At 36.8% G+C, this 20,019-nt stretch overlaps 2 protein-coding genes across 2 annotated transcripts; both read right to left on the bottom strand.

The window, feature by feature from the left end:
- Window positions 1-5,486: 5,486 nt before the first annotated feature.
- Window positions 5,487-8,956, bottom strand: LOC131800146 (ficolin-2). Its single transcript, XM_059117823.2, has 6 exons — window positions 8,860-8,956; window positions 8,455-8,493; window positions 7,874-8,124; window positions 7,197-7,311; window positions 6,103-6,523; window positions 5,487-5,769 (listed from the first exon to the last, which is right to left on the bottom strand). Exons 1-6 carry the CDS (start codon window positions 8,954-8,956, stop codon window positions 5,532-5,534), a joined length of 1,161 nt encoding a protein of 386 aa, XP_058973806.2. The 3' UTR covers window positions 5,487-5,531.
- Window positions 8,957-12,623: 3,667 nt separating this feature from the next.
- On the bottom strand, window positions 12,624-16,743 carry LOC131800145 (microfibril-associated glycoprotein 4-like). The gene is made up of 6 exons (XM_059117822.2): window positions 16,689-16,743; window positions 15,801-16,051; window positions 15,120-15,234; window positions 14,888-15,010; window positions 13,911-14,331; window positions 12,624-12,871 (listed from the first exon to the last, which is right to left on the bottom strand). Exons 1-6 carry the CDS (start codon window positions 16,741-16,743, stop codon window positions 12,637-12,639), a joined length of 1,200 nt encoding a protein of 399 aa, XP_058973805.2. The 3' UTR covers window positions 12,624-12,636.
- Window positions 16,744-20,019: the final 3,276 nt, after the last annotated feature.

The raw sequence follows: 20,019 nt of genomic DNA on the forward strand, positions 1-20,019 counted from the left end.
TTGTCTTTGAAATTTCCAATCACTTTCTTATTTTGTTAATTTTTTCATTTTTTTTAATTTTTGTTTATTTATTATCATATTTCAAATACAAATTACAGACATAATTAAAATTACTACGCAAAAACAAGGGGGTTTGGCCAACAACAGCCTCGCAATTCCTCTTGTCAGCATTTTCATTATAATTGTTTTAAAACGATGTTAATTATATTAACAATATCGAAACATTAAAATTACTGTACAAAGTCACTATTACAATGAAATTAAATACAGTTATTATTGGGAAAACTAATACAATAATTGTAATTATTACTGATGCAAAGTGAAAGAGAGAAACACCCAAGATAAGAGTGGAAAGTTTTTATTCCATTTCTTATAGAAAGTTCCCAAGTCTTTATTTCTTGAGGTAATGTATTTTTCTGTTTGATGATTAATTTTGACTTTTAGTTTGAAACTGTCTATATTTGGATGTGCATGCGTCCTTCTGCAATCCAAGATATGCATTTTTCAGATTAGAATGAAATAATTTAGTAAAGGGCATGAGAGTGATGTAATACCTATTATGATATCTTGAAGGCGGAGAGCCATAACTTGTTTTGTTATTGCGAAATAATAATTTTTGAAATGTTTCCGAAATATATTCGAGTAAGGGCAAAAGAAAAAGAGGTGGTGTAATGTTTCTGATTATTTGTCTTTATCACTTCCTTGGTTTTGTCGAAATATGTTGAGTTTTCAGGGTAATCACTATTATATACACATCTCCGGTTTCGATTTCATATGTTAGACTGTCTGTGTCTGTAAAAATGCAATCTTGCTTTTCTTCTATACTTCTTTCTAATATAATTTTAAAGGAAATCTTACATTTATGTCTAGAAAGATCAAGAATACACATATCTACATACGCCGGCGTTTAAGAGTGATTAATTCTTTGATCTTATGAACAGCTATAGATTCTCATGAAAAATTTGTGATGACACTTAAGTTGACTTCGAGCTATATTTCTATAATTTTTGTTATCAGTTACAAGTTTAACGTTTACCCATTTGCGAACATTCTTTACAGTTTTTACCAAATACGCTGTTATTTATAATCTTGTAGAAGTCTTTTACAAATGAATTTTTAGCGCTTGTTCTCTTGTTTGTATCAAAATCTATGTACTGTTTCAGCCACGTTGACTGATTGCATCGTAATGCTCGATGAATCTCTTTAATCTAACCCCAAATCAAGATATCACTCTAGTTTTCTTCAAATAAGTTCATAATTTTCTTTGTCATTTAATGATGGAACCAGCTTTTTGACTTGAGCCGTTGATATATTGTATTTGTGTCTTATTTCTTCACAATAATTTGAAAGCATGTCCTTTGTCACATCGATTTTTTCTGCTGCAAGTGGATAGTCATCGATAATCTCACGTAACACATCAGGATATTCAAGATCAACTTCCAATATTAAACCTTTTTCACTGCCTTCTGTGTGTTTTGCAAAGTTGATCTTTCTAATTTCTATTTCCTGTGCACCATTTAAATTTATCATTCGGTAAACATTGACTCATAGCCCAACCATACAGATTATCAGCATCGAGATACACGATATACTTTAACCCTTCAACTCCCAGAAGTGATTAACATAGAACTTCTACCCATAATATCCATACATTATCCCGCAAACAGGTATGGAGAAGACTCCAATTTATTTGTTAGAAGTTGTTATCTAGATCTAACACCTATTTCTCACATCTGGTTCACATGGAAATGTGTAGCAGTCAGAGGGAAGAATGAACAATCAGATCTTGGGAGTTAAAGGGTTAAGGACGCCTTCTCATCATATTTCTTCATGCATTTTTCATTTTCTTTTCCGTATCTGTTGGCTATGTATGAAATAACACCTCTCATTCCTTTTTCAACAAATTGAAAGATATCCATATCTATCATTAGCTCCAGTTGGATGCTAGTGATTTTCAATATAGCATCCCAGAGACAGTCCAGGACTTGTAAAATAGTGGCAAGGATCTAGTTTATAGTATTCACTGACACTGAAATAAAAAATTCATAGTGGATCCATTGACACCATCAGTTCAAGCAGGTCGCATTTTGCTATGGTCTATTATGAATTGGTTGTCAAACAACGTGGATGTTATGAAATTCATTTTAGAGACGGTTACAAAGGAGGCGCTGCAGATGTCATACTGAAAAAAAACTCACTGGGTCAAAGAAGCTGACACAACATAACGACTCTTGAGAATACAAGAGCTTATTGGGGTCAAATTCGTTCTAATTATTAGGGTTAACAATTCAATAACTCTTGAAATTTCCACAGGTGAACTAGATGGAATAAATAACGGTATTTTTTTTATTCCAAAAATTGGCTAAAAATTGTAATTTTTTAACTCAGTTCTAAATAGCAATTGAAATGTTTTTTGATTTCAAAGCGATTTTGCAATGAATCCTCAATATACACCCTCGTTAGAAAGGCGAATCCACGGAAGAAAGATACAAAACTGTATGATATTGAGATCGATATGATATTACATCGATACCGAGGGCCCGTTGAATTGCCTTCCGCCACGATTATTAGCTTTCTTGACAGCTTTCTGAAGACAGAATACTTTCTTTCTGAAGACTTTCTGATATGCGGCTATTAGGTGATTATTACACCTCGTATACCTGATTGCTCAAACACTTTGTTTACGATTGTTGAAAGGACCGACTCATGGTTCTCCGTTTTCGTCTTGACATTGCTTTGAAATAGTATAGACTAGAAAGCTGAAACGAAAAATTAATCAGGGAAGTTTACGAAAAATCCACCAAACAAGCTTTAAAAAGGCATTTATTTAGACTTCGTACTTCAACGAACTTCACAAATCTTACTTGTTTATCTTGTAAGTAAACGATGGCAGATTAATTCCCGGAGCGCTTTCTGAGTTTCCCGATCCCTCTCCTACTGCTTTCACGTTTACAAAACAGGAAAAATCAAAAGGAGGAAGATACAGCTGTTTTCAAACGCCATTTGACGAAGGTAAATCTGCTTTTTGTTCGACACTTTGCATATCAAAACAAAGGAAATTTGTTCCTCTTTTTGATTCTGGCGGTACATTTTTAATTTGTGCCTGCGTAAAAGACATATCACCCGAGACCCTTCGCTCGGTCGTGTTTTGATCAAAAACGCCTTGTTAATTTCACGCAACCGCTCGGAGAAAAGGTAAAAATGACGAGGGAAAAACTTAATCTTCAAGTTAGAAAATTAGCGAAAAAGAAAGCCACAATATTATAGTTTAATATTTCAGAGGTACATCTTTCAGAGAATCCGCACGATGGTAAAACATTCGAAAATTTCACTCGATTTGAGTGGGGTGTTGAAGTGGGCGTGGTCACTACATTCATGTTAAGACTATTTGTACCCCATGAGTTTGATATGTTTAGACTAACGATGCAATAAAAAATTATAAGAAAAAAATCGCGCTATGTGGTTTAGCTTACACATCATATGACAAAATACTGGTTGATTTGCGATCGTTAATGAGAGTTAAGCTGTGAGATGAACTGGATTTTTTGACACATCTAAGGGTAGTTGATGATATTGTCAATGACATGTATCCTCCGGTAGACAAATGGGATAAACAATATTCATAAAAATTTATCTCAAAATAATTGTTTTGATATTATCCGCAATTAGTTTTTGAATTCCACTCCAATATTTCTTGTAGAATTGTAATGTTCTTTTTGATTTGGATATTAGTATGCTTTTAGATTGTAATTTAATCATTTTGAATATTCGTTTTAGTTTACAGTTAATATTTATCATCCGTTAGCGCTCATTACTAATTTGAGGTAATACACTCTCAATATTTTCAAAAATCTCTCATATCTTATTTTTAAAGTGGTCTGGTGCCGCCAACTACTATACTACAGAAGATAACATGACTCCATGCATGTTTGAAGCGTTTTGGCAAACTCTTTAGTGAAGTGTCGGCTCAAGGTTTATAATTACTAGTTATGAAGAATTTTAATAACCTAGCAGCGACGAACGGAAACGAAACTCAGAGTTAGGAATCCGTCACTGACTTCTATTACCTGGGATCTGCGGCAACTGGTCTTGGGACTTGCTTTTTCAATTAATCACGAAACTCTCAGACATTTCAAAAGGGGCAAAGGGTGTAGAGTTGAGCCGGGCCAGTCCAGTAGTCCAAAAGTTTCTGTTTCTTCACTACTGCGACGATACGTTTTCGGCCGGGACGGTAAAGTTTCCCTGTAATTTGTCGTGTGATCAACTGCCATCGATCATGGACAAAACCTTTCAACTTTCTATTGAGACTTCCACATAGTCCTTATCCAGAGATACATTAAAATACCCGTTCTGAATAACGTTCGTGAGTGGTACAGCAGAGAAATAACAAGAACACTCTGGGGACAGATGAATATCAATATTCATCTAAAAGGTTAAGGCTGATGTTGTTCAGTTTGAGAGGATTTAGCGATAGGTGTCATAGTCTTTTCATATCCCAAAGGCCTCTTGTAGTGTGTTTTCGCCGGCTTTCGTCTAGGACTTCAATTGCATTGTTTTTTACATTGCTTCTTGCACCTCACAACATTTCGCAAAACGTTGAGAAATAAGAAACTGGGTAGAATCTTCAAGACAGCCTGGTCCAAAATCATTGAGGGTAGATTTTCCTTTTTCTCTAGCTTTTTTTGCCAACTTCAGTTTCCTTTCGTTTGTTTTTCGTAATGAATTTATGGATTTCGTTTTATCATATGTAAATGATGCATGTGTAGTCCTCCCCGTCAAAAGTTTAAGAGGAAGAAAATATACGCTTGTTTTTAAGTTTTTATTGCATAACTATGCTAGCAGGTGCAAAAATGTTGTCCGATTTGAAGCATTATACGCAATACAATATGGTTTTTTTTCAACATTACCGGTCAGTATCTGCCTGTTACTACATAGGTGTTAAATTTATTTCTAAATTGCACAAGGGTGCGATGTTTCCCCTTTTTTCAAGAAAACCCTATATTTGCGGAACGAGGATAAATTTATATCTTTCTTAATACGATGGGTCTAAAAGAAGCGTTAAAAAAATTTGTTTACTTTCTATGAATGCCGCTTAACAAACAAAAGCGTTATTGAAATAGTTGTCTTGAAATACACTTTGCCTCCTCAGTGATTTAGTAAGAAATTTCAAAACGAGTCGAATTTTATCAAAGTTTAAATCAACACGCATTACTGCTCCCAACAAAAGTTTCAGTCTCTAGACATATCTTACATAGGATGTCATTTTCTTAAAGTTCATATTTTGGGATAAACTATAACGAATAAACACAAATGTTGAATTTAATAAAGGCCTCTAAGTCAGAGAGGTGCAAATCTAAAAACTAACCAGCTTTTTCACATTGAGGGCCCTAAATTTGCCAATTTGACTATACCAGATATTCCGGGCCTACTACTCTTAACATTAACTACTGTTAGCTTTAATTAAAAATACTTTACGTCTATGATGGTACTCCACCATGAAACTGTGAAGCACAGCTTTTAGCACCATTTAGTTATTTTCTATTTGAAGGCTTCATTTTCATCTCGGTACGTTTCAGTGAGTATGAATTTCCTCTGAAAGAATTCCAAGAGACACCATCTGCATACGAATCATTGAATGATCCTCCATGATATAAGCCGTTGAGGTTAGAATGGTGACAATTCCTGTACCACCAGGCTCCTTTGTACAACAGTGCACAGTTGTCAACGCTCAAGTCGTTGTCCACATCTTTCGTCGTAAACAACATCTTGCTATAATGAATCGTTCAAAGAATTAGGCAATCAGTCAGTCATTAGTCAATTAAACAATATGTTTATCACTCAGTCAAATAATCAGTCAATTAAACAATAAGTTTATCACTCAGTCAAATAATCAATCAATCAAACAGGAAATCATCAGTCAATCAATCTGTCAATCCATCATCAGTCAATCAAAAATTTATTTAGTCAGTCTCGTAATCACTAAGTCCAAAATCGTTTCAGTTACCGGTAATCATCCCATTAGTCAATTAGGTTATCAATTCTCTATACACATGGGATTTTGGATTATATTTAGTTGCTCTATGTGGTTACGATCTCATTTACCTTAAGGAATGTCTCCCAGCCATGCAGTCACCAGCGGTACCTCTGTAATCTCCAATCAGAAGCTGATACTTGTCAGCCTCGTCTGCCATCTTAAAAGTAGTGTACTCAGCGTAAGTGATGTTCCCTTCAAAGTCTTCCAAGTCAACTCTGAGCATGACGTCATCAGAGTCTGTCAAACGGTGTATATTGTCGTTTCCAAGCCAAAACTCGCCACTCAGATTTCCAAAGCCGTTTTTGTAGGATTCCCATCCACGATAGAAGTCAACAGAGCCGTCCAAACGTCTCTGAAAAACGGTCCAACCTCCACTTTCCGTTGTCATGTCACACAACACTTGGATTGAATTGCCACCATCTGGATTGATGGTATATACGCCACTAGAATTCCAACCGTCTCGAAGCAGTTCGGCGCAACTTTTTCGTTCTACAACAATAGAATAGTAGGAAAAAAGGAGTAAACGAAAAAAACGGAACCGAGGTTCTCGGTTCCTTAGGCAAGGAACCCATAGACATACAGCGAGTCAGCTCAAAATGTAGGGAAATGTTGAAAGTGCTTAACTGTTTGGCTCCTAGATGTCTCGCTGAACTTTTCTTTAGAAAGAGTGGCATTACTAAATACAGTCTCGGGGGAACCTCTATCCCACTGCAGTTACCTTTATTAAAATAGATACTCTACCTACTGGAGTAGAAACTAATTTGTATTCCAACTGAAACAAAACTCGATAAATATTTACCTTCATTTAGAAACCCATCGCCTTTATATCCATCCTTACACGAACAGCTGTATGACCTTTCAGAATTGTTACATATGGCGTTCACGTGACAGGCATGGTTCCCGCCTGTGCACTCGTCCAAATATACAAAATGTCAACTTACCTCCAGCATTACTGATCGTTTGACTCAATGAAATTTTGTTTTGATGTTCCCCCTCCAACCCGTGATTGATCGGGAGTGTGCCTCGTGTTTTAACTTCGATGTGTCACTCATTAATTTAAAATGCTATAAAACTCTTCAAAATCTCTCTCTTTGAAAACCGATGAAGGAAGCGATCACAGGTTTATATAGTAGGCAATGCCAAACTTATTACACTCATTCACCTATTTCGCACTTGTCTCCAGTAAATCCCGGTGAACAAACGCAGAGATAGGTTTCGTGTTCAAAATCTGAATAACATCGTGAGTTTGGAGGACACTGAGCGATACCACATGGATTCTTTAATGAAATGCAAAAGAAAATATACGTAAATTGAACAAAAAGAACCAGCTTGTATTGGTTTTTCGCAAGATGTTCAGAAGACAAAGAGATCTTTACATGAATAAAGGTATCAAATAAAGAAAAGATGGAAATATTTCGTTGTTGATTGGTTAGCGTTTCTAATTGAATGTGGAAAATTTTCCAAATATCATCTTACACGCAACCTTTTGGCAGGATAAAAATTTTAGCAGGAACTCACAGCTACTACATTTACATAACGTCTAACATGGCCGAATCGGCTCTCCACGCACTGTAATATGACCATAAGTCACTGTAGTAACTTAGTTTTACAACTTGAAGCAGGCAACGACAAAATACAGAGTTAGCGAAGTTTTCTTGATGTAAACTCAGAACGTAAGCCATTACACACAATTTCCATTGCTGTCAAGAGGTTTTTCCAAGCTTTGTGACGTTTTGAGCCAACATTTTGTGGTCCAAAAATCAAGAAACTCATCTTTATGAAAAAGCAATTTCTCTATTTTCATGTTATGCTTTTCACTACACCCCCTCCCCATGATACCTTTGTTGCGCGGTAAACGGAGCCTTGCCGTACCCTCAAGTCGTCTGGATCTCTAACACCTTCGGAATCACTCAGTTCACACAAGTAACCACCATCGCCATTTGGACCAAAGTTGTATGATTCACACTTGACTTCAATGAAACACTGTATTTCACAAATCTCTGCTGTCTTTGCTCTCGGTGTGCTGATCACGTGATTTAGGAGAGCCTTGTTTGCAACTTGCTCTTCAAACTCCTTTGTTATGCATGGAACTATTTAAATTTCACAACATCGAACAACTATCAATTATTGATTTCTAAGAATTGCAAACAATTTCTGGTTTTTTTGTATGGATTCTTCATAAATAGAAAGGTTTCCAATTTTAGTCAACAGCGAGACAATAACGATTTAAGTAGAAAAAAGTGACGAAAAACAGTAAAGTTTAGCAAACAGTTGAAATCATTTAAATTGAACTAAAAATCTAAAATCTGCATTTATCTTTCAATGAATAAAAATTATGAAATAATTAACTGAATCTGTATACTTAACTGAATCTATAGAAATAAGAAATTGTGTGGAAAATAAAATCATAATCCTCTTACCTACATCTGAGAGGCCACTCCACGAAAGCCTCTCTAAAACTACGAAAAGAAACATGATACATAACTGAAAACAATTCATAGAATCTAGGATGAACTGCAAGTAACTGAAGGGAAACCGTCTTTGAAGCCCTACAGGTTCAACGATTATTCTGTTATTGCCAAAGCCTGGCTCAATTGTAATGCATTACCAACAAATTTTGTCTGTGTTATGAGTGGCGGGTTAATCAAAATTTAAAGAACGTTTAGGATATTGATGAATTCTCTTTTGTATTACCAGTAATATTTATGCTCGTTAATTTTTGATGCCCTCCTTGCCCTGATGGGGAACTTTACTCCCATACCAGGTCTTTGAAAAACAAATTAAAAAAATTATTTCAAAGTTTTCTCTTCTTGTCACGGACAAACGAAAAAGCAGAAAATCTGAGTCCTCCGTGAAAAATCGAATCTCCAACTGGATTCCGCGCTCTGATGCTCCACCACTAAGCCTCAAACTCTCTATCATGGGCTAGGTCATTAATATTTTCACATCTTACACCCGTCCTGCATTAAGCTAAGATCAGTGATGAACAAATCGTCATGAAAAAAAATGGCACAAGAAAACGACCGTGATAAGAGAAACAGAAGTGGATTCGAAAAGCTTTTGTCAGTCGGGGTGTGTGGATGAAGAACGATGTCTGCCTTATAACTTTAGAACCATAAAGGTGTACCCAGGGAAATTCAAGTGTCAGCATAGTGCTCTGATCCATTTACCGGATTTGACAATTTGACTGAGGATGAGGGTTAAATTTACAGAGATAGGAAGCTGGTATATGCAACGACAAAACATATACGGTAACCCATGTTATCTCAGCAGATTTTTTTTATATTTGGTGAGTTGAGGGATAATGAATGAATCCCGACAATCCTTCTATGGAACCATCAGGAAATTATCTCACATCCAAAACAAATGATACGATTCTCGCATTATTTAAAGTTGAAGTAAGGGCAGAAAGCTTAAATTAAAGTCAGTTCTTGCCAAAAGCTTTTGGCGTAGGCTCAGGTCACCTGGCACAAAGAATAACTAGTTATGACAAAGGAAAAAAAAGCCCTACCACTTACGACTGATAATGAAATAACTTGATTTCATAAATAATTCAAAAGCTTAAATGCGTGCGTCCGTCCAATTCGGGATGCACGCGGATAGTTGGGGGAGAACTTAGGTAGCTAAGATGCTCTCGGCTGCACCTAAAGCTCCCTAAGTACTCTTTGATTCCCTGTTACAGGTTGGACGATCCAAATTTCGATGTAAAACCCAGATGCAATCACCACACAGCCAAAAGTTGCTATACCTGTGAACATTCAAGTGGTCACCTGTTGAGCTGAATGGCAGAAGTCTTGTCACGCTCCACAACTGTTGAAATTTTTTTATAACTTTTACTTTATCTCCCCCTCGCCCATATTTCAATATTCCTCGGTGTTTATAGGATGGATGGTAATTTCTTGCTAATATTTAGCAACATTACGAAGGGAAGACTTTCAACTAACCTATAAGAGATAAATGAAAATTCACATTTAATTATGTCAACTGAAGGGTTATCGACCACCTTCTATGAAGGGGAGGCGAGCCAACTAGTTTTGCCACTCCTCCTAGGTGTCAAGGGTAACATATTTATTAACATAGATACAAAGATTTTTGAGCGTGAATATGTTTTCAATGCAATTGAACATTCTTTCAATTTTTCAAATTTAAAGTCCAACGTTTCTTTAATTGATCATGATCGGGAACTGACAAGAGTAAGGGTTATTCAAGCAGTCGACAGGTTCATTCCCTATTCGATCGTACCTTATTTCACAGATTTCATTTACCTCAGGGAAGTCCCCAACCTCTCAATCACTAACCGTGCCATGTTATCCTCCAATCAAAATTCGGCACTTATCAGCCTCATCTGCCACCTTAAAAGTCGTGTACTCAGCGTACTTGGCGTTCTTATCAAAGTTTCCATGTCATGTCTTATCATAACAACATAAGCGTTATTAGCAAGAAACTACTGAAAATTCCGTCAACGCAAAACAACCTTGAATAGGAGACGACGGGGGAGATGAATGAAAGCTAGAGAAAATTTTCAAAACGTTGTAAAGCTTTTCTAAGATGAGTCATTCACCTATCTAGTTACGATATTAATCACCATAGTATGTCTTACGTAAAAATCCAACGCAGCTAAACGATGTAGTCGTTAAATCCCCTAACACAATACGTTTGTCTGGGTTTTTCGTCTTGCACCGGAAAACCATGTTATTGAAAACAGAGAGGAGTACCTTTCAGTACCTTTCTCCAAAAACATAACTTTAGAAGAAAGTGGCAGTGAGATTAGACAAAGTGCTTTCCATGAATTTACCTTGGTACTCCACATATACAAAAAGTTGAGCCCAGCTGCTTTAGAATGGTTAAATTTTTGTGGCGTGCACGTGTGCACCATCAATCTGAATGGTGGCACCCTAGTGCAAGGGTTGTATGGCGTCAACTCTGATAATTAAGGTTATCTTTTATCTTGGATGGGACTGCTGCAAATACGGGTTTGGAAATCTCAGTTACGAGTTCTAGCTTGGGAACGACAATTTTCGCCGTTTGACATTATCTTGATTGTTGACCTGGAAGACTTTGTAGGAAAAATCGCTTACGCTTTCGACTTTATGTTTACAGCCTTTAATTGGAGGATAAAGCGGTCCGGCGGATGGCAACACCGACGTTCATAGGTAAAGCAACTTTTAGTATTTACATTGAAATTTAGATTATCAACGTAAGAAAACGAAAATTAATACTTGCACTACATGGTAGGCGCAGAACGACTGGTTTGGGCGTAAGAGGTCACAAGCACTTGGAGGCTACAGTATTACATTGTCCTGAACCTAAAAAAATAGTTTCACTTTAAAAACTGGTTTTTGTTTTGTTGGAATACATAATAAAATTCTAGATCAGCCTTTTATTCTTCTGAAAAGTTTGAGTGATAACATATAAAGCTTTTGAAGCTAATTACATAGAACTTGGATCATAAATATGATTATCGTGGGCTACTTTATTTGTTTTACTGTGAATACCCTTACCGTTCCGTACATTGTTATGCGGTCTTTTTTAGAATTGTTGCATGAGACGTCACTGAAGTGGACACACCTGCCACACCCTCTACCTTAAGCATAGATTTATTACTTTCTAGAGGCAAGTCGTTTTATAGAGCGACAATTAGTCAAGAAAAGCGTCTTTTTAATGTAGCGTTTGTACTTTTAATCGACCCTTTTGTGATTTTGTCCTCTGATACATTTAGTATATCTATTTCCGCAGTGCGCCAACGTTCTAGAATGTTTGGTAAAGTAATTGATTTCACAATAGGATTTTAGGACTAAGATTATGATAACGTATATAAAATATGGACTGTACTTAAACACAAGTTCATCGGTTTCAATTTCAATGACATTGTCTAGCAGTCCAAAAGTTTCTGTTTCTTCACTATTACAACGATACGTTTTCGGCCGGGACGGTAAAATTTCCCTGTAATTTGCTGTGTGATCAAATGTGAAGTGATTGACTGAATGGACAATATAAGGGAACGGAACTCAGAAAATTCGCTTGGTCTGATGGGAGGGCAGCTCCTCTTTACAAATTTCCATATACCAGAGATAACGGTTATTTAACTTCGGACTTAGTTTTCTCGTCTTTAATGCCTCTACCACTTCCGAAGAATGAAACACAAATCAATGGAAATTATCAGATTAAAGCTGTTTGGAGGATTTTGGTTACAAATCTCTCATGACAATATACGCCAAATTTTTAGCCTTTTTTTTTAGTATTCTAACTGTTAAGCGAACAATGAATTAGGGGACTTGCTCTCACTCGTCTTTAATGCTTCGCAATCCTCTCGAATGCAAGTCAATATAAATTTTCAATGTAAATGGCGCATGTAGAATCCTGGTTGCAATTTTCAACTCCTAATCGAAGTTGTAGTCCAAAGGTTCCTATATGATTAAACTCATAAAAAACTTTTACATACGGCTACACTTAATCTTTGCTTCGTCGGTATAATTTGTATTAAAAGCTATCAAAGAAAAATCAGTTCAATTTAATACTACGTATTTACTTGCTGAGGTAGGTTTAGCGCGGGTTTAAGTTCAAATTGTTTCCTTTTCGTTCACTCTTGCACAGACATCACCTTATGCCTTCGTTTTTACTTTCATCACGGTACGTTTTAGTGAGTAATGAGGCCCCCTAAAGGTGTACCAATTGACTCCATCAGCAAAAGTGGTATGGGGACCATTGAGGTACAATCCGTTCAGATTGGACCTATGGCAATTTCTGCACCACCAGGCTCCCTTAAAAAGTTGGGCGCAGCTGGGTAGGTCATTACGATAATCATTGTCTTGATCTCTTGTAGAAAACTGCATATTGCTGAAATGAAAAAAAGTTCGTTTAAGCTCGTTCCTAACATACTTGAATACGTAGAGATTCTTTTCTATTAAAAACTATGCAACTTAGTCGTATGAAGTTATGTGGATAAATTCCCATAAGGACAGGAGAGATAAACATGCAAGTAGACAAACAGATAGACAATCCAAGATCCTACAGCCAACTTGCCAACTTGGTTTGCCAGTTGATTGCAACTTTAACATCAGCATACACTGATTGTAATAGATTCTTTATTTCGTTCTTTCTATATTTCAGCTTTTAACTGGCTTTCTAAACCTCGTTATTCCAACCGTAAAAATTTTTAACAGCCGTATGGTTTTTTTTCCTATGACATATCTTGAAATTGGAAAAAAAACACCGTAATCTCAGTTGTGGTTTTAAGGAAACTGGAGTTTCCCTGATGATTGTAGGAGTAGCAACCAGACAACCAAATAGAACTCAAGAGAGATTGAAATAAGCTGATGGCTGCGCAATTTTTTTTTCAGTCGTCGACCAAAAATTTAAACACCACTTAACGTTTTTGTGCGAATGTAACATCCGGCTTCAAGTTTGAAATCCAATCAAAGCCTGTAAGATTTTCAGTTTCGTTCGGTGTCAGTATACTAATGACCCATTAATCACAACGTGCTTCCCCTCAGCCGGTAATGAATCATCTCCGTTCTTTGAATACAATTTCATTGAGTCTCCAGCCTTTCTTTATGACATCCATTCTTTGGGGATTATGCTTAAAATTTCAATATCAAATTCATAATAAACCTAGTAATTGACGTAATTTTGGTTTTATCAACGGACTTGATAATGTAAATTGGCCACCGTAAATATTTACAAAGCTGACGTTAGCCCTTCGTCAGTGGAAACTGGTAATTGAGGGTTTCTTACTGCAATGGATGTAGCATTGCAGTAATAGCGTCACCAGCCCTTCCATTATATCCTCCAATCGAAAGCCATAGGGTTAGGGTCAGCTACTATTCGAAAGCAAACACCGAATCTAGATAATATTCTTTTTGCACTTTTCATTTACCTTACGGAATATCCCTCAGCCATAGAGTCACCAGCAGTACCATTGTATCCTCTAATCAAAAGCCGGTACTTGTCGGCCTCGTCTGCCACCTTAAAAGTCGTGTACTCAGCGTAGGTGATGTTCCCTTCAAAGTCTTCCAAGTCAACTCTGAGCATGACGTCATCAGAGTCTGTCAAACGATGTATATTGTCGTTTCCAAGCCAGAACTCGCCACTCAGATTTCCAAAGCCGTTTTTGTAGGATTCCCATCCACGATAGAAGTCAACAGAGCCGTCCAAACGTCTCTGAAAAACAGTCCAACCTCCACTTTCCGTTGTCATGTCACACAACACTTGTATCGAATCGCCACCATCTGGATTGATGGTATATACGCCACTGGAATTCCAACCGTCTCGAAGCAGTTCGGCGCAGCTTTTTCGTTCTATAACAGTACAATGGTAAGAAAAAACCACGGTAATTTTGTGAATTAGACATTCATAAAAGACAGAGCTGAACACTTTAAGAGCCAATTGAAACCAGTTCGGAAATAGGAAGCTCGAGGCAGATTTGGGATTTAGTAGACATAGCCACTCTCTAAACTCTATCCACAATGCTCTAGTCAAACCACATTTCAATAACTGCTGTAAGGTCTGTGACACCATCGGAAAAGGCTACTCTGACATAGTAAAAAAGTAGCAAAATAGGTCTGCCAGACTCATGCATGTGAGCAACAATACTCACAAGGCTCTTAGTTCCTTAGCTAGGAAACCTTAAACAGTCAGAGAGTTAGCTCAAAATGTCGGGAGTTGTTTAAGTGCCTAACTGCTCGGCACCAAGATGTCTCGCTGAATTTTTCCCAAGAAATAGTGGCACTACTCAATACAATCGCAGGGGTTCCTCTATCTCACTGCAGCTACTTTTATTCAAAGAAATATTTTACCTATTAGGGTAGATATCACTTTATATTCCAACTGGAACAAAACTCGCTAAATATTCACCTTTACATAGAAACCCATCGCCTTTATATCCATCCTTGCACAGGCAGCTGTATGACCCTTCAGAATTGTTACATATGGCGTTCACGTGACAGGCATGCTTTCCGTCTGTGCACTCGTCCAAATCTACAAAATATTAACCTACCTCCATTTCTGATCTCTCTCAAAACCGCAGAATAAAAAGGGATCACAGCATCATGAAGTAGGTAATGCTAAACTTATTACACGCATTCACCTGATTCACACTTGTCTCCGGTAAATCCCGGTGAGCAAACGCAGAGATAGGTTTCGTGTTCAAAATCTGAATAACATCGTGAGTTTGGAGGACACTGAGCGGTAGCACATGGATTCTTTAATAGAATGCAAAAGAAAATAATGCGTAGATTAAACGAAAAGAAACAACTTGTTTTGGTTTTTCGAAAGATATTCAGAAGCCAAACAGATCTTTACATGAATAAAGGTATCAAAGAAAGAAAAGATGGACATAAACTTCTTTATTGATTGGTTTAAGTTTCTAATTGAATGTGGAAAATTGTCCAAATATCATCGTACACGCAACCCTTGGCAGATTAAACATTTTAGCAATATCTCTCACAGCTACCAAATTTACATAACGTAACCTTGCCCAATCGGCTGTCCATACGCAGGCGCTTCAATATGACCATGAATCACTCTTTGAACCAAGTTTCACAGCTTGAAGCGGGCAACGACAAATTATAGAGTTTTCTTGATGTAATATCAGAAGGTTAGCTATTAGATGGAATTTCCATCGCCGTCAAGAGGTTTTTCCGAGTTTTGCGACGTTTTGAGCCAACATTTCGTGGTCCAAAAATCACGAGATTCATCTCTCAATTATCAAAAAGCGATATGTCTATTTTCATGTTATGCTTTTCACTACACCCCCTCCCCATGATACCTTTGTTGCACGGTAAAGGAAGTCTTGTCGTGCCCTCAAGTCATCTGGATCTCTAACACCATCGGAATCATTTAGCTCGCACAAGTAATCACCATTCTCATTTGGACCAAAGTTGTATGATTCACACTTGACTTCAATGAAACATTGTATTTCACAAATCTCTGCTGTCTTTGCTCTCGGTGTGCTGATCACGTGATTCAAGAGAGCCTTGTTTGCAACTGGCTCTTCAAACTCCTTTGTTATGCATGGAACTATTTAAGATTCACAACACCGAACAACTATAAATTATTGATTTCTAAGAATTGCAAACAATTTCTGGTTTCTAGTATGGATTCTTCATAAATAGAAAGGTTTCGATTTTAGTTAACAGCGAGACAATAAAGATTAAAACCTCACATTGCAGCTCGGAACATTTTGGGCACCAACTTTATAAGCCATACTATTTTATGGTCTCTTTATAAATGAAAAAGTTTCGCAATGACTTGACAGTGAGCTCCACTGCGAGACAAGAAGGCTTAATGTAAAAGACTGGTGCACCGACTTTGTGAAGTTATCAAAAGATCACATATCCAATCATAATTTGGCAAACACCGGCTAGAAAGGGTGATGAAATAAAGATAAAGAAATTTTTTTATTTGAGCCATGGGCTTTGCTTTCGAAACTTTTTTTGATAAAAAGTAATCGTTATCATGAAAGTTTAGATTGAGATGTAAAAGTCAAAATAGGTGACGAAAAACAATATAGTTTAGCAAACAGTTGCCATTATTTAAATTGAACTAAAAATCTAAAACCTGCATTTATCTTTCAATGAATAAAAATTATGAAATAATTAACTAAATCTATAGAAATAAGAAATTGTGTGGAAAAATAAAATCATAATCCTCTTACCTACATCTGAGAGGCCACTCCACAAAAGCCTCTCTAAAACCACGAAAAGAAACATGATACATAACTGAAAACAATTCATGGAATCTAGGATGAACTGCAAGTAACTGAAGATAAACCGTCTTTGAAGCCCCACAGGTTCAACGATTATTCTGTTATTGCCAAAAGGCTGGCCCTATTGTAATGCATCACCGACAAATTTTGTCTGTTTTATGAGTGGCGTGTTAATTTTCATTTAAATAATGTTTACGATATTGATGAATTCTCTTTTGCATTAACAATAATATTTCTGCTAATTAATTTTTGATGACCTCCTCACCCCAATGGAGAACTTTACTCCCATACCAGGTCTTTGAAAAACAAAATAAAAAAATATTTTGAAGTTTTCTCTTCTTGTCACGGACAAACGAAAAAGCAGAAATTCTGAGTCCTCCGTGAAAAATCGAATCTCCAACCGGATTCCGCGCTCCGAAGCTCTACCACTGAGCCTAAAACTCTCTATCATGGGCTAGGTCGTTAACATTTTCACATCTGACACGCATTAAGCTAAGATCAGCGATGAGCAAATCGTCATGTCCGAAAATGGCACAAGTAAACGACCGTGATAAGAGAAACAGAAGTGTATTCGAAAAGCTTTTGTCAGTCGGCTTGTGTGGATGAAGAACGATGTCTGCCTTACAAATTTAGAACTATAAAGGTGTACCCAGAGAAATTCAAGTGTCAGCTGAGTGCTCTGATCGATTTTCTGGATTTGACAATTTGACTAAGGATGAGGGTTAACAACACACGTGAAAAAATATCGTAGTTTTTTTTACGTGTGTTAATATAGCCAATCAGCTGTTTGGCCTTTGGCACCACTCGGTCAGGTTGATGAATTAATGGCAAAGCGATTCACGATTCTCAATACAAATTGTTTGCCGGAGCTTTCTCGAATTATGGCGGCTAAAACACCAAAAAATCCGTATCGCTGACAGACAATGAGGTTCAAACTTTCCTAGAAGGGGAAGAAAACCAATATACCAAAAGAAAATCCCGAAAGTTACGTATTCAGTGGCTTTGGTGTTAGCATTTCTCTCGGCTGAGAATGAAAATCGACAACTGGAAGATTTGCCACAAGCCGATTTTGGCCGTTTACCTGAAAGACTTCTTCTGACGTTAAGGACAAAGTCAATAAATGAGAATTTTTTAAATTGAAAATTACGACCATTGTTGTTTTTGTAATCATGATTCAACGCATTTTTCCATCTTAGAGTTAGCGCCAACGCACTCTACGAACTTTCGATTCATTTATTTTCATTCATTAATGAAGTCGGCTTTTCTCCTCAGTAAAGGGCTATTGTGTTTATATGATAAACAAAACAATACATGGTTGCTTTAAGATATGGAATTTCTCTTCTCGTGTGCAACTCGACAACTCACTCGTTCGCTGCGCTCACTCGTGAGCTATTCCATATCGTGCGCCCATGTATTATTCTCTATTTATCAAACGGCGTAAACGAGAGGAGTCGCCTTGGGGCAGAATCTACAAGAAAGCCCGGTCCAAAATAATTGAAGGTAGAGTTGTCCTTTTCTCTACTTTACTTTGCCCACTTTTCCTTTCTTTTTTTTTTCCAATGAATTTTTGGACCTCGTTTTATCAAACGTAAATTCATCTACCCCGCTGAGCCTTCCAAATGATTTTGTTGACGGTAACATTTAGATAATAAGGTTATTTTACTGGACAATAATCATCGTTGGAGTAGAACGATCGCAACAAGTTTATTGTAATTAATTACCTTTATTTCTCTGTAAATGAAATCTTTATCTTCCGTGAAGTTAACGAGTCCAGCTAATCGATCAGAGCCGCTTAGTTGACACTTAATTAAAACGTAATTGAAATAGTAGTCTTGAAATACGTTTTGCCACCTAAGTGATTCAGTTCGTAATTTGAAGAAGAGTGGAAAGGTATCAAAGGTTAAATCAACGAAATACATCGGAAAACTACAAAAGGCGGGGCGTGATGCAAACATAGGTTACGCTTTCGAAAATTTTTAATTACCCGAATCCCTTAGAAGAATTATGTCATTATTCATTAAGTGTTGATAGCTTTGAGGTGAACCTTTCAAATTTTGTAGGTTTTCCCTTTCAGTCAGAAAACAAGCAAGAAAAATCTGAAGAGAACTGTGTCAAGGATAGTATTCTTCTACACTACTGTGGCGATATCTTTTCGACTGAGAAGGTAAATTTACATTATTTTAGGCGATTAACTGTGATTAACTGCTTGGCTAAACGAACTATGTTGGGAAACTAAACTCATAAAACTTGCTTGTATAACAGGAAAGAGGAAATGCTCTGTTTCCACCGACCAGGGATCTAAATATAGCAACTGGACTCTGGACCAACCGAGATACATTTCGTTGGACTTAATTACTTTCGTATTTATACTTTATTATACTCACGAGTGTAGTTGGTCAATGTAAATAGCCTTAGTACATCGTGCATGTAGAAGTCGAACGTGAACCAGATTTGCAGCTGCAAAGCCATTTTTCGTTTTTCTTTAAAAGGTTACGCAAACAATACGTAAGGCAAGTAAACGATGAACTTTACACTCGAGTGCAGCTTACTAAAATATAAATGACAATATGTACACTTGACTTGTCTTCATCTTCTTTATAAAAGCTTTAAATTGCATTAAAGAAATTTACATCAAGTTTGTACCATGTCATCCAAAATAAGAAATGACTGGCTTTCAGCTATTTTACTTCACATCATATGATACGACGAGAAAAGTTACCGGCTGTAGGTAGTAAGGGAGACTGAACGTCCTTGTTTCATCTTTACGGTGTTTATTGGAAATAAATGACAATTGCAAAGCGGTGTTTTATGTTCTGTGAAGTCGTTCACCTACTGGTCACAGGATGGGTATTTGGGCCAAACACAAGGGGTTGGTGAAGAAAATCATCGCTTGCGGATCTTTCTTGAGAGCTTATCGAGCGGTGCCCTGTAGTGTGCGTAACCTGAAACCAAGTGAAGCTGTGGTAGAGCTGTGAGTGAAGCATTTTTTGTTTTGTTTAAGCTTTTTGTTTCTTCAGGAGGCTCTTCGTCTCTCTTGGTCTCTTTAATATTACCACCTATATCACCCTTTTACATGAAATTATATACATCAAATCTTCATTTACCTACGCTTTTGTTCCAAACCGTAATTTCAGTCTTTAAACATACCTTACATATAATTTCTATCTCTTAAACTTAATATTTTGGGATAAATTATCACGACTAAACACAAATGCACGGCATTCATTTTCAATAAAAGAGTGGAATTTACTAAAGGTCAGAGAAGTGTGGCACATCTAAA

The sequence above is a fragment of the Pocillopora verrucosa genome, chromosome 1, assembly GCF_036669915.1.
Source record: "Pocillopora verrucosa isolate sample1 chromosome 1, ASM3666991v2, whole genome shotgun sequence".
Classification (NCBI taxonomy): Eukaryota; Metazoa; Cnidaria; class Anthozoa; order Scleractinia; family Pocilloporidae; genus Pocillopora; species Pocillopora verrucosa.

Bases quoted from the DNA above. Each gene is read 5' to 3' on its own strand.
- LOC131800146 (XM_059117823.2), bottom strand. From the start codon at position 8,956: ATGATAGAGAGTTTGAGGCTTAGTGGTGGAGCATCAGAGCGCGGAATC. The intron at 8,125-8,454 runs GTAAGAGGATTA...AAATTTAAATAG, and splicing joins GAGTGGCCTCTCAGATGTAG to TTCCATGCATAACAAAGGAG. The intron at 7,312-7,873 runs GTATCATGGGGA...ATTTCATTAAAG, and splicing joins CCGTTTACCGCGCAACAAAG to AATCCATGTGGTATCGCTCA.
- LOC131800145 (XM_059117822.2), bottom strand. From the start codon at position 16,743: ATGTTTCTTTTCGTGGTTTTAGAGAGGCTTTTGTGGAGTGGCCTCTCA. The intron at 15,235-15,800 runs GTATCATGGGGA...ATTCTATTAAAG, and splicing joins TCCTTTACCGTGCAACAAAG to AATCCATGTGCTACCGCTCA. The intron at 15,011-15,119 runs GTGAATGCGTGT...AATATTTTGTAG, and splicing joins CGGAGACAAGTGTGAATCAG to ATTTGGACGAGTGCACAGAC.